The 20017-nt window shown below is 43.0% G+C and overlaps 1 protein-coding gene across 1 annotated transcript in view; it reads right to left on the bottom strand.

The window, feature by feature from the left end:
- Positions 1–540: 540 nt before the first annotated feature.
- CPPED1 (calcineurin like phosphoesterase domain containing 1) overlaps positions 541–20017 on the bottom strand; it is a 111800-nt gene continuing 92323 nt past the window's right edge. Inside the window, exon 4 of the mRNA XM_036309796.1 lies at positions 541–2117. Coding sequence (XP_036165689.1) covers positions 1888–2117 — 230 coding nt within the window. The 3' untranslated portion in view covers positions 541–1887. The remainder of the gene's footprint in view (positions 2118–20017) is intronic.

The raw sequence follows: 20017 nt of genomic DNA, 5'->3' as shown, positions 1-20017 counted from the left end.
ATGCATTGGTACTTATCTATTTTCAGGATGATACGTGCTTATTTACAGAATCACTTCCTAACGTCCTCCTGAACCTCTCACCATGAGAATACTGCTGTTTGGTTACTTTAAATAATGGTGAGGGTTTCGCAGGATTCCCTATTGTTAGCACATTCTTGCCGTGTTTTGAGTCAGTTCTTTTACTTATTAGGTTTTCGGGAGGGAGGCTTAGTAAATTTAATTTCTGCTGCTTTTAATTATCTCCGTATCCTCCGCCAAAACTCCGGTGCCACAGTCCAGAGCGTTGGCACCCGTGACGCCACAGAGACGCTGGGTCAGCCTGTGCTTCCCTCTCCCCTCCCAGGGGCCCACGCCCGTGTTTATGGGCCTGGCACACGATCCTGGCAGCTAATCCTCAGTGTTCCCGCCTCCCACGCCCCACACGTGTGGCTGTTAGTTAGGCCACTTACCGAGTTTCCTCTTCCTGAACTCATCTCCACACCTGTTGTAAAGAAAAATGAACACAAGGCAAGAACGCAGCAAAATCCCCAAACAAGGGCATTCTATTTTTGAACATTTTTAATTTTCCTGTGCCACGTAACAATGAGCTACTGTGTCACCGATCTATAGTACAATTAACTTCTTGTCTTTTGCTCCTTATGAATTTACATATCCAATTATCTTTCTATTTACTTTCTCCTGGTTTTGCTACGTTGACTAACACTTTTTAACGAGAAAGTCTTGATGGGTTTTGCAGTTCATTTGTAAGCAGTGGGTTGTTGAAGGCATTTCGGGATGAGGGAGTGCTACTGCGTGATGTTGTGAGGTGTTCCTGGCAGGACTGGGAGAACCTACGTTCCCTGCCCATCAGGACATCTGCAGAGCAGACCGCGTGGATGAAATAGCAGTGTCAGGAGCTGTGGAGAAGACGCAGCAAAGCAGACGGCATGGAAACAGTGCCGATTGTCACCATCCTCACTCGCCTGCTTTGGGGCAGTGAATCAAAGGTGGCGCCAATTCCATTAAAGCGGCTGGAAGCAGTTTTTGCCCCACCGAAATTTCTGCTTTGATTCTTTTGAGAACTCTTGTCTCAATTCCCACTTTTCCTGTCAACGTCAACACAGTGAAGCGTCTCAGGAGTGGAGTCATTCTGATCGCATGAGGACAGCAACCTGTGGAGTTCCTGCAGCATCCGGTGTGAACGGAATAAACTCACAACGTGCGCCTGGCGACCTTCGGGCTCTGGCTCTGGCTCTGGCCTCTGGGATGAGGCTTTTGCAGACGGCTAATGTAGGTGCAAAGGTGACTGTTCTAGTCACCAAGAAGGCAAACTCAGCGCTGACTTGTACCAACTGCATCACCATCACAGGCCTCGGCATCTGACAGCTCCGTGTGGAAATGAGTGCCTGCACAGCTCTGTCTGCTTTGTTAGGAGGGAGAGGAGATGACCTTCCTGTTGCCAAGCGTCGGAGCCATGACTACAATTTAACTGATCAGATGCAGTTTGTTCGAGGATGACCCAAGATTACACGTGGATACCAGTTGGGATTAAGGTCCATAGGTAGACACTCACCATAAACTGCGAGAAAACAATTTGACTTAACAACAGAGAATTTGAGATAGTTGAGAAACACATCATTAGGAAAGGTTATTCAAACACTCATACAGAGATATTCCAGCATCATTTATTCTCCTATTCCCAGGCTCCAACCCTCCTCCAGCCCCTTCTCTTTTCTTAAAGGGAAGGCAGTTCTACTTCAAAAGTAATTCAGAATAGGACCCAGCTCTCTGATTTACGCAAAGGACATAAATTCACAAATCTGCCTGGATACTTCTTTATTCAGAAGCTGCTGTTTCTGGCAAAATTAAAAGACAGTGGAAGTGGAAGTGACTGGGTCATAACGGCAATCATTTTTCTTTCATTAAGTCCATCAGGTCACTTTCTATTCCCCTCTCGCTCAGCTCGTCCAAACTGTAGTACCGATGAACGATCTTCTCAGCGGTGACCACCACGACTCGGACCCCGTGGGTATCTTTGCCCAGCTGGCATCCGATGGCAGATGACACCACGACGTCAAGGTTCCGGTAGGTACCCCCAGCATTCCTGTGGTAGTGGCCCGAGAACACAGCTTTGACACCTGCAGGGAAGGGAAAAAACATTAGGGGGCCAAGGATTTCCATTTGGTAACTTAGGGCTCCACTGTTTTCTTGTTGGAACAGTGATTATTATTGTGTTACACACACACTATTATTCAGTGAATAATAACTAAGAGGCAGCGTATGTGACATCCAGAATCCTCAAGGAGAGCTCATGTACACAACTAGAGGCCCGATGCATGAAATCCGTGCAGGGGCTGGGCCTTGGCATCTACGGCGGTTTGCCGCAGCCCTCCCAGCCCTGCTTCGTCCGGAAGGTCATCTGAAAGGTCACCTGGAAGGTTGTTCAGCCATCCGGTCTAATTAGTATATTATGCTTTTATTATTATAGATGTTACCATGTTTGTCCTAACAACTGGTCCAGGAAAGTATTAGGGAAAAACAGACAAGGAACAGAAGGTGAATGATGGGGAGAGATGACGAAGTCTGAAGGAAATCTTTTGAGGGGATTATGAGAGCCATACGATCGAAGTTACATGTCGATGAAAAATAATGTCGATGGAGTTCTGGTCAAGATGGAAACAGCATGTTCAATATTTAATGTACATCTTCCCACCTCAAGCTTAAAGCAATGATGGATAACACATAAAAGAGAAAACCAAAGGACAGAGGCCACCTCAGCATCCAAACGAATAATGCCATGGACCAGACACAAAGCAGGAAGGCCGAGCCATGAGTGGGGTACTTTGCTTCTGGGAGGTAAGCGCTTATGGTGAGATAACCGGGACGGAAAGCTCTTTCTGAGAGGAGGAAATGGAGCTGACCCCCATTTGAAATGAGGTGGCGGGAGTGCCTGTTTACGGGAGGAGACTGAAGAAAACTGCTGTTGCCTGTTGCCCGATGCCCGGGGCCAGGGAAATGCTGTGCTGGTATGTTAAACAAGTATTTCACACATGTACACACACAAAAAAGATCTGATTTGTAATGTTTCCTAATCTCCACGGTTTGAACACTCTTATCATGGCCATTTTCAAATGACCAACATGATGCTGTTGAACTGGAGAGGGAAGAGATGCCTCGAGCACCATGCTATAGTGTTTCCACTACACGGGCACAAATGCTGCAACCTTTAGAGCATGGATATTAGAAATGTACGGCAAGATAAAATGCTAACTTTTGAGTGTTTATTACCTTTACTGTTTAATATAATTTACTTAACGGTGAGTTCATATAATTAAACAATGGCTGTTTAACAATCAGCTCACGAGATTCCTTAAAATTTAATCATTGATTTTTGTGAGCTGACAGGAGCTGCCTCTAGCACACCACAGGGCTGGGGCTCATAGCAGCCTGTGGGTCTAGGAAGGAAGGATGACACAGGCTCAAGTCTACGAACTGAAACGCATTTTCCCAATAAATCACTATATTATAAGGCCTGGTGCTGGGTGGTGGCTGGGGTGGAAGTAACCGAAACCATAGACAGGGAGAAGTTATTCAAGAGAGAAAGAGAAAAACAAAACCAAGAAATCTCTTACTCAAACTGAACCTGAAATTAAAAAATTCCACCACCCATGAAGAAATCTCATGCTAAGTAAGATGGTCTACAAACTCTTCAATTAGGAACACATATTCATTCCAGATTAAATCGATATAAAACTACCTGGGAAATATTTTAAATAAATGGGCTCATTTAAGTAAAGGACCAATATCCATACTTGTTATGAAGCAAAACAGGCATAAATTGAATGAGAATAGTTGATAATGAAAATTTAGAAATGGTGGACATAAAAGACATTAAAATTTAAAACAAAAGCAACTCTCAACAAATGGCATACATTCTAGACTTGGCTCTAATCAAAGATCTCATGTGATATTAGTGAATTAAAAGGTAGAATTGAGGAACTGAAGTGAAGACGACACGGAGACCCAGTCACAAGTGATATGAACAAGCAGTTCAAAGAACCCGAAAGACAGATTACGAGGTATCAGTGGGTTCTCAAGAGAAACTGAACAGGGGGAACGAGCAAATAGTATAAGACTAATTTGAAGAAATAATAGCTGAGAGCTTTTCATATCAAGTAAAATTGTAGAGCATGAAAGAGAAAAAAGCTTAAGATAACAGGGTAAAGTATTACAAAGGAATGACAATTAGATAGGGGCATCTGAGCAATAACAGAATCAAGGCATTATATCTTCAAAATGTTGAGGGCAAATAACTACCCACCTCAAATTTTATACCTAGCTAAAGCATCATTCAAGTTTAAGGGCAAAATAAATACATGTTTGGACACATAAAGACTGAAAGTTTACCACTTCCAAACCTTCATTAAGAAGACATAAATAAATGGAAGGCTATACCCACTTGTGGAATGAAAGGATTAATATTGTTAAAATGTCTTTACTACCTAAAGCAATATATAGATTCAATATAATCCCTATTAAAATACAAGTGGCATTCTTCTCAGAATTAGAATAACTAATCCTAAAATTTATATGACACCACAGCAGACCCTGAATAGCCAAAGAAATTTTGAGAAAGAACAAAGTGTGAGGTATGATGCGCCTTGATATCAAACTATACCACTACAATAATCAGAACAGCATGGTACTGGCATAAAAACAGATGTATAGATCAATGGACTAGGAAAGAGAGCCTAGAAATAAATCCTTGCTTATATGGACAATTAATCTATGACAACAGAGGTAAGGATATTCAATGGGGTAAAGACAGTCTCTTCATTAAGCGACTTTGGGAAAACTAGACAGATACACGCAAAAAAAAAAAAAAAAAGAGAAAGAAAGAAAAGAAATTAAGAAACTAGATCACCTTCTTATACCATATAGAAAACAAACAGAAAATAAATGAAGGACTTAAATGTAAGACCTGAAACGCTAAAATTCCTAGAAGAAAACATAGGCAGTAAACTCTCTGACATCACTCATAGCAACATTTTTTTTTTTTTGGATATGTCTCATCAAGCAAAGAAAACAAAAGAATAAAAAAACAAAGGGGACTTCATCACACTAAAATGTTTTTGCACAGTGAAGGAAACCATCAACAAAACAAAAAAACAACCTACTGAATGGAAGAAGATAGTTGTCAATGACACATCAGATAAGGGGTTAATATCCAAAATACATAAGGAACTCATACAATTTAACACTAAAAAAAAAAAAAAAATCAAATCCAATCAAAAAATGGAAAGTGTACCTCAATAGACATTTCTCCCAAGAGGACACACAGATGGCCAACAAATGAAAAGATGCTCAGCATCACTAATCATCAGGGAAATGCAAATTAAAACCACATCGTCTCACACTGGTCAGAAGGGCTATCATCAATTAATCAACAAATCAGTGTTAGCACGATGTGGAGAGGGAACCCTCAGACACTGTTGTGGGTGGGATTGTAAACTGGTACAACCACTGTAGAAACAGTACAGAGATTCCTCAAAAAATTAAAAATAGAGCTGCTATATGATCCATCAATTCTACTTCTGGGTATTTATCCAAAGAAACAAAAACACCTAATCAAAAAGATATATGCATCCCTACATTTATTACAGTATTACCAGTAAGAGCCAAGATATGAAAGCAACCTAGATGTCCATCAATAGATGAATGGATAAAGAAGACGTGGATGTACATGCAAGGAAATATTATTCAGATATATAAAAAGAATGAAATTTATCATTGAGATAGCATGGCTGGACCTAGAGAGTATTATGCTAAGTGAAATAAATCAAACAGAGAAAGACAAACACCACATGATTTCACTTATATGTGGAATCCAAAATAAAATAAATGGACAAAAGAGAAACAGACCCATAGATATAGGGAACGAGCTGATGGTTGCCAAAGAGTAAGAGAAGTGAAGGAATGGGAATACAAAAAAGTTGCATCTCATGCAGATATAATGAATTTGCTTTCATAAAAAATTTTAAAAATTGGAAAAGAACATTATCAAGAAAATGAAAAGATAACCCATGGAATGGGAGAAAATATTTGCAAGTCATGTATCTGATAAGGGTGTAATATCCAGAAAATAAAAAAGAACTCTTCCAATTCAACAATAAAAAGAAATAACCAGAAAGGCTTGTGGCCACCATTAGGGGACAGAGAAAGCACAGGCTTCGGAGTGGGATCCAATCTCACCACAAGGTACCCAGAAACCAGCCAAGATAGGTCTCAGAATGACACCCTGCCCCACCTTCTACGGTGTTTGTATTAAGTATAGGCTTTAACAATCTGTTCAAATTTTTTTTGCATTTATAGGAAACTTAAAGATTATTTATAAAAGATTACAACTCTTTTAGGAATTATTTGGTTTTGCACATTAAGAGGCCCATACATTTATTAGCTCTTTACAACCTTCATCACAATCTATTACAGTGCATAACAGAATATGCAACTACTTTAAAAATAAAACATGGCTTTGAACTGAGTAGGGAAGTAAATGGGATTTCTTACTCTGGTTTATCTTGAGGAGCTGTAAGTGTGATGTCAGAAGCTTTTGTTAGATCAACTGAAGTGCAGAGCAAAAGAGAATGGAGAGAATTGACCTGGAGCTCGCATCCTGCCGTGGCTAAATCTTTATTACCTTTGATGGCTGGTGGAATAATGTTGGAAAAAAGGTATGAACCTCTGGCCATATTTTGCTCCGCTTTCCCCAGGATTAAGGATTCTGGGAGAACATTAAGAATGAGATTGCAATAGAAAATTGTCACTTTGAATCTTACTAATTATTCAGAAATTCAAGCTGATTTGTGCTTTTATAAGTAGGATTCTATTCACGATATAAATCTAATTCATTCTTCCTTTTAATAGTTTCTTTAGGCCTATGAAAATTCTTCACTACATTTAATAGTTGTCCTATCCCCTCCACCCCCAAATCATTTTTTTTTTGACATTGGGGCTGAAGAAAAAAACTTTTTAAATCTTTATTATTGAAAGTATTACATATGTCCCCTTTCCCCCTCATTGACCTCTTCTAGCCACCCCCCTGCCTTCACCACCCTATTGTCTGTGTCCATGGGTTACGCATACATGCATACAAGCTCTTTGCTCTCGTCCCACTCACCACCTTCCCTCTGAGATTCTACAGTCTGTTCCATGCTTTTATGTCTCTGGATCTATTTTGTTCACCAGTTTATTTTGTTCATTAGATTGCACATGTGAGTGAGATCATGCAATACTTGTCTTTCTCTGACTGGCTTATTTCGCTTAGCATAATGGAAATAAACATTTTCACTCACACACACACACACACACACACACACACACACACACACACCCATACACAATAAATAACCAAATTGACAGATGGGCAAATAATTTGAACAAACAGTTCTCCAAAGAAGGTATACAAATGACCAATAAGCACATAAAAAGATGTTTAGCATCATCAACCATCAGGGAAATGCAAATCAAAGCCACGAGATATCCCTTCACACCCACTAAATTGGCTAAAATAAAAAAGATGGAAAATAACAAGTGTTCACAGGGATTTGGAGAAATTGGAACCCTCCTACAGTGCTGGTGGGGATAAAAAATGGTGCAGCAGTTTTGTAAAAACACTTTGGCAATTTCTCAAAATGTTAAACATATAGTGACCACATGACCCAGCAATTTACTCCTAGGTATGTAAGTCAAGAGAAATGAAAATGCCCATTATTGCAAACAATTGTACATGAATGTTCATAACAGCATTATTCACAATAGCCTAAAAGTATAAACAAGCTAAATGCCCATTAACTGATGAATGGGTAAACGAAATGTGGTACATCCATATGATGGGTTATTCAGTCATAGGAGGAACAAAGTACTGACACATGCTACAACATGGACTGACCTCAAAAACATTATGCTGAGTGAAAGGCGTTAGATACAAAAGGCTACACACTGTATGACTCCATTTCTAGAAAATGTCCAGAACAGGCAAATCCACAGAGAAAGGAAGAGTATTGCTTGTCAGGGGCTGGGGAGAGAAAGGGAAGGTGGATGACTGCTCACAGGCACAGCATTTCCTTAGGGAATGGTAAGATGCCTGCAATTAGACAGTGGATGGCTGCAGAGCCTTGTGAACATATTAAAACCAGTGAATTTTATACTTTAAAAGGGTGAATTTTATGGTGTGTGAATTATATAGCTCAATAAAAAAATGAAAAGGTGGGGGAAAGGGAGGAGGCTAGAATGATCCATGTGGTAATAGATTAGAGTTGGACACATAAGAATGATGTTTAGCTTAATATCGAAGCAAATGGTTACATACGGAAATATTTACAGATGTGTAAACACACAGGTGAGTATCCAGACACACATGTCCTTGCTCTGTCATCTGGGAGTGCCTGAGAAGCAAGGATACGCATTAGCAATGAGCACGCCTAGTATCCAGGTCTGGGTTTCTCACACCATTCTCCAACAAGACAGGTGATGGATCCGCGGAGAAATAACTGACTAGAGGGCTGGGCAGGAAACTTACTAGCTGAGCCTGGAGTATCTTGCAGAGCCGGGAAATAAGCAAGTGCTTAAAACCTCACAATGCTGGAGGCACGTCTAAGGGACACAGTGGCCAAACTTAACAATTTCAGAAAACAAAACTAGTATTAAATTATAACTCAAAGTATAAAAATATCCATGAGTCCAGCTAACGTAAATGATTAAGTACACAAATACATGTGGGAGAAAGACGCAGATCTCCCCTACTGAAGAGGAACAGCTAAGTTATAGATGTGCTGCCCTCGGGGGGGGGGGGGGGGGCTTATTCCCCCGCCCTGAGGCGTGTGAGGCCTGTGCCTAGTGACCGCCTTCCGAGAGTACGTTCCAGGGGAGACTGAACAAACACCAGCCGTGATGATACGTCATGTCGACAGATGTGCCCTGATGCAACTGTGATGAAAATGGCGCTTTACTGTGTGATCGTCCCCAAATCCATGACCCCAGCATGAGGAAAACATCAGACAGATTTTATACGTGCTGACCAGTACTTCTCCGGGCTGTCACGGTCACTAAATACAAGGCAAGTCGGAGAGACTGCCACAGCCACGAGGAGACAAGGCCGCACGATGACCAGCTATAGGCGGCACGCCGGTGGGCTCCTGAGCAGGAGGGCATTCGGAAAAGGTAAGGGAATCTGACTATGGACTTTATGTACCCTATTTGCATAGGATAGTAACACTATGGAAAGTGGGTATGGGAGTTCTTTGTATTGTATTTGGAATTTTTATGTTAAGTCTAAAATTGTTCCAAAATTTAAAATTAACTAACAAACACACACGTATCATTTCCAAAAGGCCAGAAATGGGATATGTAGCTTTTAATCAGCAAGGGGGGGGGGGGGACCAACCAAACAAAATATTTTAAAAGGTTACTCACACAAACGCTGGCTCTGGTGCAGAGGACCTGGACACGCCTACAGGTGGAGGGGACGGAAGTCGAGCAGCCACCCTGGACAACCGCCTCGCAGTTTCTTAGAACTCTGAACATGCAGCCACCACACGGCCCAGCGACGGAACCCTCGGATACATGTTCACTCAAAAATCTGTACCTGGATATTCACAGCAGCTTTCCGTGTACTAGCAGAAAACGGAAGCAGCCTGCATGCCTCTAACAGGTGGGTGGTTGAACCACCACATCCACACCAGGGAATACTACTCAGCGACACAAAAGCAAGGAACGACTGATGCAACGGCTTGAATGGTATCAAGGAAGCATGCTGATGAAACAAAGCCAAAAGGTTTCGTGCTGTGTGATTCCTCTTACATCACATTCTTGACATGACACATTATAGACATGGTTGCTGAGGTAGGAGCAGAGATGAAAGGACTGAGGTGGGGGTGGCTACAGGAGGGTAGCAGGAGGGACCTTTGTGGAGATGAAGCAGTTCTGCATATGACAATGATTCAAAAGAACATAAAGGAAATAGGTTCGAGATGTTTACAGCAGCTGCTGCTGGTGAGTAGGATTCTGGGAGACTTTTGACAGAGCGCTCAGACCAAAGCTGCAAGTGTGTGGCAGGAACCGAGACCCGCCTGGGCAGGTGTGGCTGTCTGCCAGGTGAGGTCCACAACTAGGGGTGGGAAGGAAGGTGACCCAGGTCTCCCCACAGATGAGGGTGGGGAGACACCGCTATTTCCATTTCCTCTTATTAGATGCAAACAGATACACCACATTTCAGAGGGTACTAGATGCTCTCTTCTCATATTTTATTGTGCCCTTGACCCAACAGCACCATTTTTGTAGAAATGTATCCTTCAGAAATACCCGGCGAAGATGCCTCAGATGTAGGTGTGTGATGTCTGTGGGTAGAAATTACAGTACAGTGTCCACTGAGGACTGTTTGTAATGCTCACTGATGGGAGACTGGGTAATTATAGTATGTACGTTAAGAGGCAGACTAACATATACTGACCTTGAAAGGCACCAAATATTCAGTATGAACAGGAAGGTGTAAATAAGTATTTTATGATCCTGTTTTTGTAAAAAAATAAAGATGGGGTATGTATAAGAGGGTGTGTGTGAATGTGGTTGTATCCCCAACTGAAAGGGAGAGAAATACACTCAACTCCTCAACGTGGTGACTTCAGATGAGGGTGGTTGGGTGGGATTGGTGAGGGGCGTCACTTTCTACATTTTTACTACTGTAATGTGTGCAGTGGTCAGGAACTGGTCTGGTGATCGCCAACAAAACATCAAGGTGAGATGAGCAGCTTAGAGGTGGCATGGCAGATGGGCCAGGAAAAGATGACAGAAGCGATGGAGGGGCTACCACCCAAGCCCGAGCTGTGTGCCCACTGGGTCCTCGTTGCAAACGGAGACGTGAGGGTTCCTGACCACTCGGGCTGAGCAGCCGAGGCAATGACCGCCTCCCCGAGCTGTGTGCCCACTGGGTCCTCGTTGCAAACGGAGACGTGAGGGTTCCTGACCACTCGGGCTGAGCAGCCGAGGCAATGACTGCCTCCTCCGCTGCCTTCCAGGCTTTCAAAGCCTGCGGCCAGCAGAGACCAAACGGGCATGTGCTATTAGTGCCGCCTCGGTCCTAATGGCCGGTGGGAAAGCACTTAGCAGTACAATTCTGTTGTATGCTAAATTATGTTTATGAAATTTGGCTCTTTATGCCTAATTCATAGTTGCAAACTGTACTATTCTGGAAGGAATGTTTGGCAATTTTGAAAGTTGCTCGCATTAGCTATAATTAGCTGTAAAAACTCATTTACGTTCAAATTTCACGCCATATCAAACGGCATTTGCAGAGATGGGATCATTAATGGGGATTGTTCGAGGGGCGGGAACTTTCAGAGCTGGGCTCCTCTGCAGTGTACGGCCCCATCCTCTTCCCTCTCCAGGCCCCCAGGGCTCACCATTTATTGTTAAGGTCCCAAGTGATAGAAAATGTGACGGATTCTTACAGGAGCAAAGATGCCTAAAGGGGACTAGAAAAGAAGCTGAAAGAGGTGTCAGTGAGCACAGCCACTGTGCCCAGACCCTTCTCCCCTCTGGTAAAAGAGCTCCCACCCCACCCCCACTACCAGGGACTGGACATTTGAGTCCTGAACAAGGACCGACGCAATGATCATGTAACAAGTGAACAGACGGAAGGTCACGCAGGATTCCAAGCTCCCACTGGGCCTTGCAGACTCAGTTCTGTCCTCTGGGACCTCTGGCAGGTTCCTGAAACTTGTGAGCCCGATTTCCTCATTTGTAAGATGAATAATGACAACACCTGTTGCATGGGTGGCAGGCTTGGAGGAGCGTTTGTGTGTCGGTAAACAATAGGTGCTCCTCCTCCCCCTTCCTCGCTCCAACCCCTCCCCCCCCCGCCCCTCCAGTGCAGGGCCAGCTGCTCACCCTGGAGTGGGACAGACCCCACGTGCTGGCTCTGCGACATGCAGGCTCCTGTCCGAGTTCTGGTCCTGCCCCTTTTACACCGACAGGCCACCGGGACTTGTAAGAAGTTTTACCAATCTTGGCTTTCTATTAGCTTTTGATAGGAAAGCAGTGATTCACGACTCAGTGGAGGCAGAGAATGTATTAATAAGTCATGGTTTCCCTCACGGGGGATTGATTTTAGCCGTGTTTTCCAGAGTGGTGCAGAATTTCCATTCAGCTGTCCATCAGTCATCTGGCCAACATGCCTCTGTGGCTCCTTAATTGAGTGTTACGTATAGGTTATTGGTGAATTATGAACTGCCGCACGGGGATGGCAAGCACCTTCTCGGATGGCCACTAGAAGAATTCCCGGCAAAGGCAGCCTCTGAATCAACAGAGGACGCCGTCTGTGGCATCAGCTTCATGTTTATTTCTCCACGGTATCAAGTCATAAAGAGGCTATAAAAGCTATTTTCAAGCTGTCTTAATTCAAATTCATTTCAAATCAACTAGAGGATTAGGATGCAATCTCTGGATAATTTAATATTCTAATATCGGAAGCTGCCTTGAATCAACCAGGAAGTCGGGATCTACCTCAGGACAATTTTGATATTAAAGGCTGGCTTCTTACAGCCTCTGTGTGACTTAGGCCTGGACAGCGTCTACCTTCATCCTGCCTGGGTATACACTTGTGAAAATCCCATGGACCTTTCCATCACCAGCAGAAAATGTGAAAGCTCTGTTGTAAATTATTAGTCACCCGAATTCATTCTGTCTCGGTGGTAAGGAATAAAAAGTGACTCAAAAAAAAAAAAAAAAAACCAGCAAGAAAAGGAAAGTAAAAGAGAAAGACAGGGTGTGGCCACACAGAAGCAGGTGTAATAGCCCTTCCTGCAGGGAAGGAGCCTCCTCAGCAGGCAGCCAGGAGGCCGCGACCACAGGCCTGGTGGCCAGGCGAAGGGAGGCCAGGTGCTTCCTCGGCAGGGCTGCCAGGCGCAGCTGCTCCTACGAAAGAGGGTCAAGGCTCATTCAGCCAGAGGGTCTTCCTATGACGTCCCGGCCTGAGTTGCTAATTTGGGAATTCTACATTCCAGAGTACCACTCTGAGTTCCACCGCGGGTATCTCCCCTCATGCTACAGGGCCGGCGCCAGGACTGCCAGGGAAGGTGGGAGGCAAAGGCCGGTCACGTTCTCTGGGGGAGGCGGGATGCTGCTTCTTCGGCCAATTTCAGGGAACAATCGTTTGCACAAAGCTCCCTCTTGCTGGAGGGAATGGGGCACCCAGATCCACCTTTCCTAGAAGTGGAGGCCTAAGGCCTGCCTGTGGCTGGGCAGCAATGAAAGGAAAGGCAGAAAGGGACAGCAGCACGGTGTACAGTGCTCTGTTTACTGAACACCCCTCGGAGCGCCTGCAATACGCATCGTCTCAGTGAGGCTTCAGGAGGATCCCCATGATGATGACATTACCCACCCCCCCCTTGACAGGTGAGGGAATGAGGCACAGAGAAGTAACTATTTTTTTTTTAATTGTAGAAGAAATGGGCCTAGGAAACAAGCTATAGAGGTTAAGGAAGGACCCTTAGAGCTCAGGAGTGAGGAAGGTAAAGGTGACACCTGCGGGAATGGGGAGGGGAAGGGAGAGGCTCGGCCATGCTCCGGGAGGGAGAGCGCCAGAAGTAAGGAACCTGTCTGGGGTCACACAGCTAGGATGTGTGTCTGGATCAGGCTGACTCAGCAGTTGCTCCGTCTACCCTCTAGCTCAGGGTGGAGAATCCCTTTTCTGCTAAGGGCCATATGGATACTTAAACATCATTTGTGGGCCATACAAAATTATCGACTTAAAAATTAGCCTGCGATACTTGGTCAAACATTTAATTAACTCACTCCTAAAGCCTTGGCAGGGCCAGACCAAATGATTTCGAGGGCCTTATACAGCCCATGGGCCTGATGTTCCCCACCCCTGCCCTAGAGTGACAAAGTGCCAAGGATCATGGCACTGCAGGCCCCCTGGAGGGGGTGGCTTTGACCTAAGCACATCCCTAATTTATCCTGTGTTTTTTTTTGGCTTTTGTCAGAACTGGGACTTGAAGTAGAATCATGATTATGATGACAATAATAAGTAATAGAAAGTACTAGGCGTACCAGTTAATGTGGATTTTTTTCAAAATATGGAGTTGCACATATGCTGATATGTATACGATTTTATATGTATGCTATTTTGTTGTATTGACAGCAAGCTTTAAAACTTCATTTGTCAAATTTGCTGAAGGTGTTAACATCATAGATATTTTTACACTTAATAATGTCAAATTTCATGCCAAAAAAAGAGTATTTGTGGGAAGTTTTAATTCATTATTTTGAAGAAAACGTTATTGTATACTTCGGGAAGCTTATGGTGAACATGCTCCATCTCAAGATACTTGTGAACACTGGTTTAAATGCTTTAAAAGTGATGATTTCGATGTGAAAGACAAAGAACATCCAGGTCAACCAAAAAAGTTTGAAGACTAACAATTACAAGATTATTGGATGAAGATGCGTGTCAAACTCAAAAACAACTTGCAGAAAGATTAAACGTTGCTCAGAAAATAATTTCCGACCGTTTAAAAGCAATGGGAAAGATATTAAAGGAAGGAAAATGGGTGCCACATCAACTGAACGAAAAACAAATGGAAAACTGAAAAGTCATCAGTAAAATGTTGCTTCAACGGCACGAAAGAAAGTCTTTTTTGCATTGAATTGTGACTGGCGATGAAAAGTGGATTTATTTTGAGAATCCCAAATGCACAAAATCATGGGTTGATCCAGGTCAACCATCAACATCGACTGCAAGGCCAAATTGCTTCGGAAAGAAGACAATGCTCTGTGTTTGGTGGGATCAGGAAAGTGTGGTGTATTATGAGCTTCTAAAACCAGATGAAACTGTTAATACTGATCGCTACCGACAACAAATAATCAATGTGAACCACACTTTGATCGTAAAACGACCAGAATGTGCCAGTAGACATGGCAAACTAATTTTGCTTCATGATGACGCACCATCACACACTTCGAAACCAATTAAAGACACGTTAAAAGATCTTGCCTGGGAAGTATTAACCCACCCTCTGTATTCACCAGACCTTGCTCCTTCAGATTACCACTTGTTCCGATCGATGGCACATGCACTTTCTGAGCAGCACTTCAAGACATATGAAGAAGTGGAAAATTGGGTCTCTGAATGGTTTGCCTCAAAACAAGGAAAGTTCTATTGGGACGGTATCCACCAATTACCTGAAAGATCGGGGAAATGTGTAGGTAGCGATGGACATTACTTTGAATAAAGCACTTTTGATGTTTCTCTTGAAATTATCGTGTTTTCTTTGATTACAAAATCTGTATTATTAACCGGTATACCTAGTAACAGTCATGCAGTACTCACTACCTGTTGGACATTGTTCACAGCGCTTTACATGTTTTTACGTCGATCCCCACAATTCCCCCTGAAGAAGAAATGGTTATTAACCCAGTTTTGCAGATCAGAAACGGATGTAGAGACAGCAATTCACCTACCTCAGCCTGGAGGTGGCAGGCTGGGACCTGGACCCAGAGTCAGCGCTCTCAACCCACACACCTGCTGAGTGGAGGCAAAATCCAAGCACATCACCAATGGGAGGCAGGAGTAAAGAAAGGCAGGCAGGTGTGTTTAGGAAGCAGCAGGAGCTAAATAACACCAGTGAGGCCTCCTGCAGATTGGCCAACAAGCAGTTATTTCCTCTCCAGCCTTTTGAACCCTCACCAGGCATCTGGCAGGGGAGAAAGTCTTACATGTATTTTCCAGGGACAGTGCATGGCAAGACCAGGGTTCCAGCTTAGATGCTGGCTCAGGTGGACGGCAGGGGAGGCAAGGCCAGAGGGTGAGGCTAGACTGGCTGAAACGGAACTGGACCCATGTTCCAACCTCAGGTTCATGTCCTCCTTTCCCCTCATGGTCATCACAGCTCCACTTGCAGCCTCTGACTGGTCAGATCCTCACCCCCACTCCTGCCAATGTGAATAGGATCTTAAAGACATTTCCACGGAACTTCTTGGAGAATCACTTGTAACTTAACTGACCCGGGATCTGCAAACCTTTTCGAAAAGGCCAGAAAGTACATATTTTAGGGCCCGGGAATCTCTGCTGCAATTATGCACTCTGACTTCCTCTGTGGCATGGGGGCAGCCACAGTGACTGGGGGAAAGAATAGTATCTAAAAAAAAAATACATTTGGGAGATCAAAATTCAGTCATGATTTCTTGATTCTTCAAAATTTAGAAGCTATGGTGCTTCTCAAAAATAAAGAAATCAACAACAAAGAAAACAGTAATCTGTAGTTTAGTTTGAAAAACTCGTTAATAAAACTGCCATCCTGATCAGGGGAGACAAGTGTATCTGCCCAACCGAGAACAGTGCTTTAATGAACACAGCTATTCTATACATAAGAACATCTGATGTGATGGTCAGATAGAGACTTCTATACCCACGTTAAACTGAGAGAGCCCACATCCTTCCTTCTAGACATGTCATTCAGACCTGAGATGTTTCAAAGGACTGCTTGCTGACAATTTGTGCTTGAAATTAAATAGCTAATGGGCTTACAGGTACCGGTAAACAAAACTCTAAGTTTAACCAGCACACAGTTTACATTCAATCAACACAAATATGTACTGTTGAGTTAACTTGCTAGTTGCCTTTACAGAGACAGGGGGAAGTGGAAAGAGCTCTATGGCAATACTGTGCAGGAGAACTATCATGTGAGCCTCACATGTAATTGTGAATTTTCTAGTGGCTACATTAAAAGAAGTAAAAAGGAATATTTGAAATTAATTTGTTATGTGTTTTATTTACTTAACCTAATATATCTAAAATATTATCATTTAAATTTTTAATCAATATATAACAATAATTTTCTATTCTTGTTTTCATACTAAGTCTTAAAGATCCAGTATGTATTTTATGCTTATAGCCACCTCAATTTGGATCAGCCACGTATAGCTGGTGGTTACCTTACTTTGAATGGGGAAGATGTAGAAATCCAATCCCAGCCTTGGCACTTTTTTACTGAATGGCCCTAGTTTCATCATCTGTAAAATGGGGAGTTTAACGGCCACCTTGTAAAGCTGCGGTTATGAGAAACAGCTGTACTGTGTGTGGCGCAGAGCAGCCACCTGAGAGCCACAGCTATATTAACTAAAGCACTGAATATTTCTTTAGTAGAAATGCCAGATTATGATATTCTCACAACTACAAGGCACGTTTGCAGAGCAAAAAATGTGACAATGCCACATAAACAAACAAGGCTGGCTCCAGAATCAATCCTTTCCAAATTTTATAAGAAAGTGGAACTGTTGGGTCAAAGCATACTTCTGGTCTTTTGGTACAACTTAGTATAATTGAAGAATCATAAACTGCACTTATTTGACCAGTTTTAACCTATCTACACACCCGGAAACCAGCACCAGGATCAAGATCATGGACACATCCATCTTGCCTCCCTGACCCAGGCCTCCACGGACTTGCTTTCTGTCCCTACAGATAAATTTGGATTTCATGTAAATGGAATCATACTTAGTATGCACACTTTTTATTTGGTCTGGCTTCTTTCTTTCACTCAGCATAATTCTGAAGATTTGTCCATGCATGAAGAGTTAATTCTTTTTATTGCTGAGCAATATTCCATTATATGGATATCCCATAATTTGTTTACCCACTCAACTGGCAAGGGACACTGAGGTTGCTCTCAGAATTTTCCTAGCACTTCTAATGCAAAGTGATTGGCCATATACGCTTGGGACTCACTTTTCTTCCACTGATCTATTTGCTTATCTTTAATACTGAATGCCAAACAGTCTTGATCACTGTGGGTTTATAGTTAGTCTTACACCCAGGTAGGGTAGGTCTTTCAACTTTCTTCTTTTTCCTTTCATGTGTAAACTTGCATTTCCACAGAGACCTTAGGATCAGCTTGTAGATTTCTACCCAAAAGAAGTTTTTATTGATTATGTTGAATCTCTAGATCAACTTGGGAAAAATGCCACATTACAGTAATCTTCCATTCCATGAATATGGTTTATCTTTCCATTTACCTAGGTTTTTAATTATGCTTAGCAATATTTTGCTATTCATAGGGCAGAGGTCTTACATATCCTTTGTTATTTCTAGGCATTGTATGTTGCTTGGTGACACTGCAAACTGAACTATTTTTACTATTTCACTTGATAATAGTTTGCTGCTAGTATATAAGAATATAATTAATTTTTGCTCATTAACCAGCTATCCTGAGAACTTGCTACATTCGTTTAATAGTAACAGTAATTGTTTTGTAGATTCCTAGGATTTTCTAAGTAAATAATCATATCATCTACAAATAGAGACAATTTTACTTTTTTCTTCACCTCTACGCTTTTTCTTGCTTTTTGCAATGGTTGGAACTTCAACATTCTGTTAAACAGGAGTGATGAAAGCAGACATCCTTTCCTGATTTCAGGGGAGAATTTTATTCTTTCATGTTCCCAATGTTTAGACTTTTGATATGACTGTCAAATCATCCTTCAACAAGTGAACTGGTTTAAATTCCCACCAGAATGTGGGAGTCTGGTCACTGAGATTTCGTTCCTTAGTGATGGTATAAGGGAGAGCCTTGTAGAGGTTAAAAGAAGGACTGCCCAGGACAACATACTGTATGTCTCTGTGTACAGAAATTCTGAGTAACTGCCACCTGCCCTGCTCTTTTATTGTGCTGGATAACCCCGGCACCTTAGTCTTAAACAACACCCTTTCACAATGTACTCTGGTGGACTCTGTCATTGTCCCGCCAGCCCCCTTTATAGGCCTGTGTCCATCCTCCAGTTCCTGGGAGGGTTGGCTGCTAAGGGTTCACAGTTGCCCTTCTCCTGAGACCTGAATCAGGGTCACCTCACTAAGAGGTCACCTCCCCTTGCTGGGGGGAGGGGCTTAGCCAATGACTGACACAAGGGAGCAAAAGGTCAGCCCCCAGACCATATACTGTATGATTCCATTTATATGAAATATCCAGAATAGGCACATCTATGGAGATAGAGATTTCTAGGGCCGAGAGAGGGAGGGGGTTGGGGAGGAAATGGGAGAGTGACTGCTGAAGGGACAGGATTTCTTTATAGGGTCATGAAAATGTTCTCAAATTGACTGTGGTGATGGATGCACAGCTCTGTAAATATTATAAAAACTGCTGAATTGTACACTTTAAGTGACTTGTATGGTACGTACTGGTAAGGCATGTCAATAAAGCTGTTATGGGGGGGAAAGCAAAAAAGGGAGTAATGACCGTAACACTAAAAGCTATCATTCGTTGAAGATCTACGAGCCAGGAACCATGAACAAGTCTAATCACATGTACTATTTTAAATTCTTCATCATTCCTACCGATTACCGTACGTGGGGGCTGGGGGATCCTGTGCGGTAGGATCTGTGCTTTGGAGCTCTGGGGAGAGGCTGCAGCCCAGCCCAGCTGAGCACATATCCTTGCCTAGTTTTGCTCCTTCCTTGCCTTGTCCTACAGCCTTACATCCCTGCTCCCTAGAGGCCCCCTGAGGTCCTCCAACCCCTCTGCTTCCAGGGCCCTGACCTCAGGCCAACTGGACTTTCCGCTGCCCCGGTTACCCTATTTGTGGGGCAGAGGCAGCCCAGGGCTCCAGGCCCGACTCCTCCCACTGCCCACCCACTTTAAAAAGAACAGACTTTCTATCAGAGCTTCCTCTTGCTCTTTTCAGTGGCTTTTACATTTTCTTCCCACTATTTATCTTTATTGCTTTTCTGCCTGCAAAAGCAGCGCAAGCTACAGGACAGCAGCTGAACTAACTAGCACACACAGTGACGCTGCGAAGGAGGAGGAAGATCGCCAGGAACTGATATGGAATGAGTGCCCCAAACCTCATGTGAATGAAGTGCAAAAACATATGCAGTAGCCTTCCTAACGTGTAAGAAAAAAGGGAAAATAGAAAACTCACACACGATGCATGCCACTGACTGTCAGATCAGGAGAAAAATATATATTGCAACATCTCTCACTAAACAAAT

This window comes from Myotis myotis, unplaced genomic scaffold, assembly GCF_014108235.1.
Source record: "Myotis myotis isolate mMyoMyo1 unplaced genomic scaffold, mMyoMyo1.p scaffold_m19_p_5, whole genome shotgun sequence".
Taxonomy (NCBI): Eukaryota; Metazoa; Chordata; class Mammalia; order Chiroptera; family Vespertilionidae; genus Myotis; species Myotis myotis.
The sequence above is the reverse complement of the archived record's forward strand: the minus strand, read 5'-3'. Positions and strand labels throughout refer to the sequence as shown.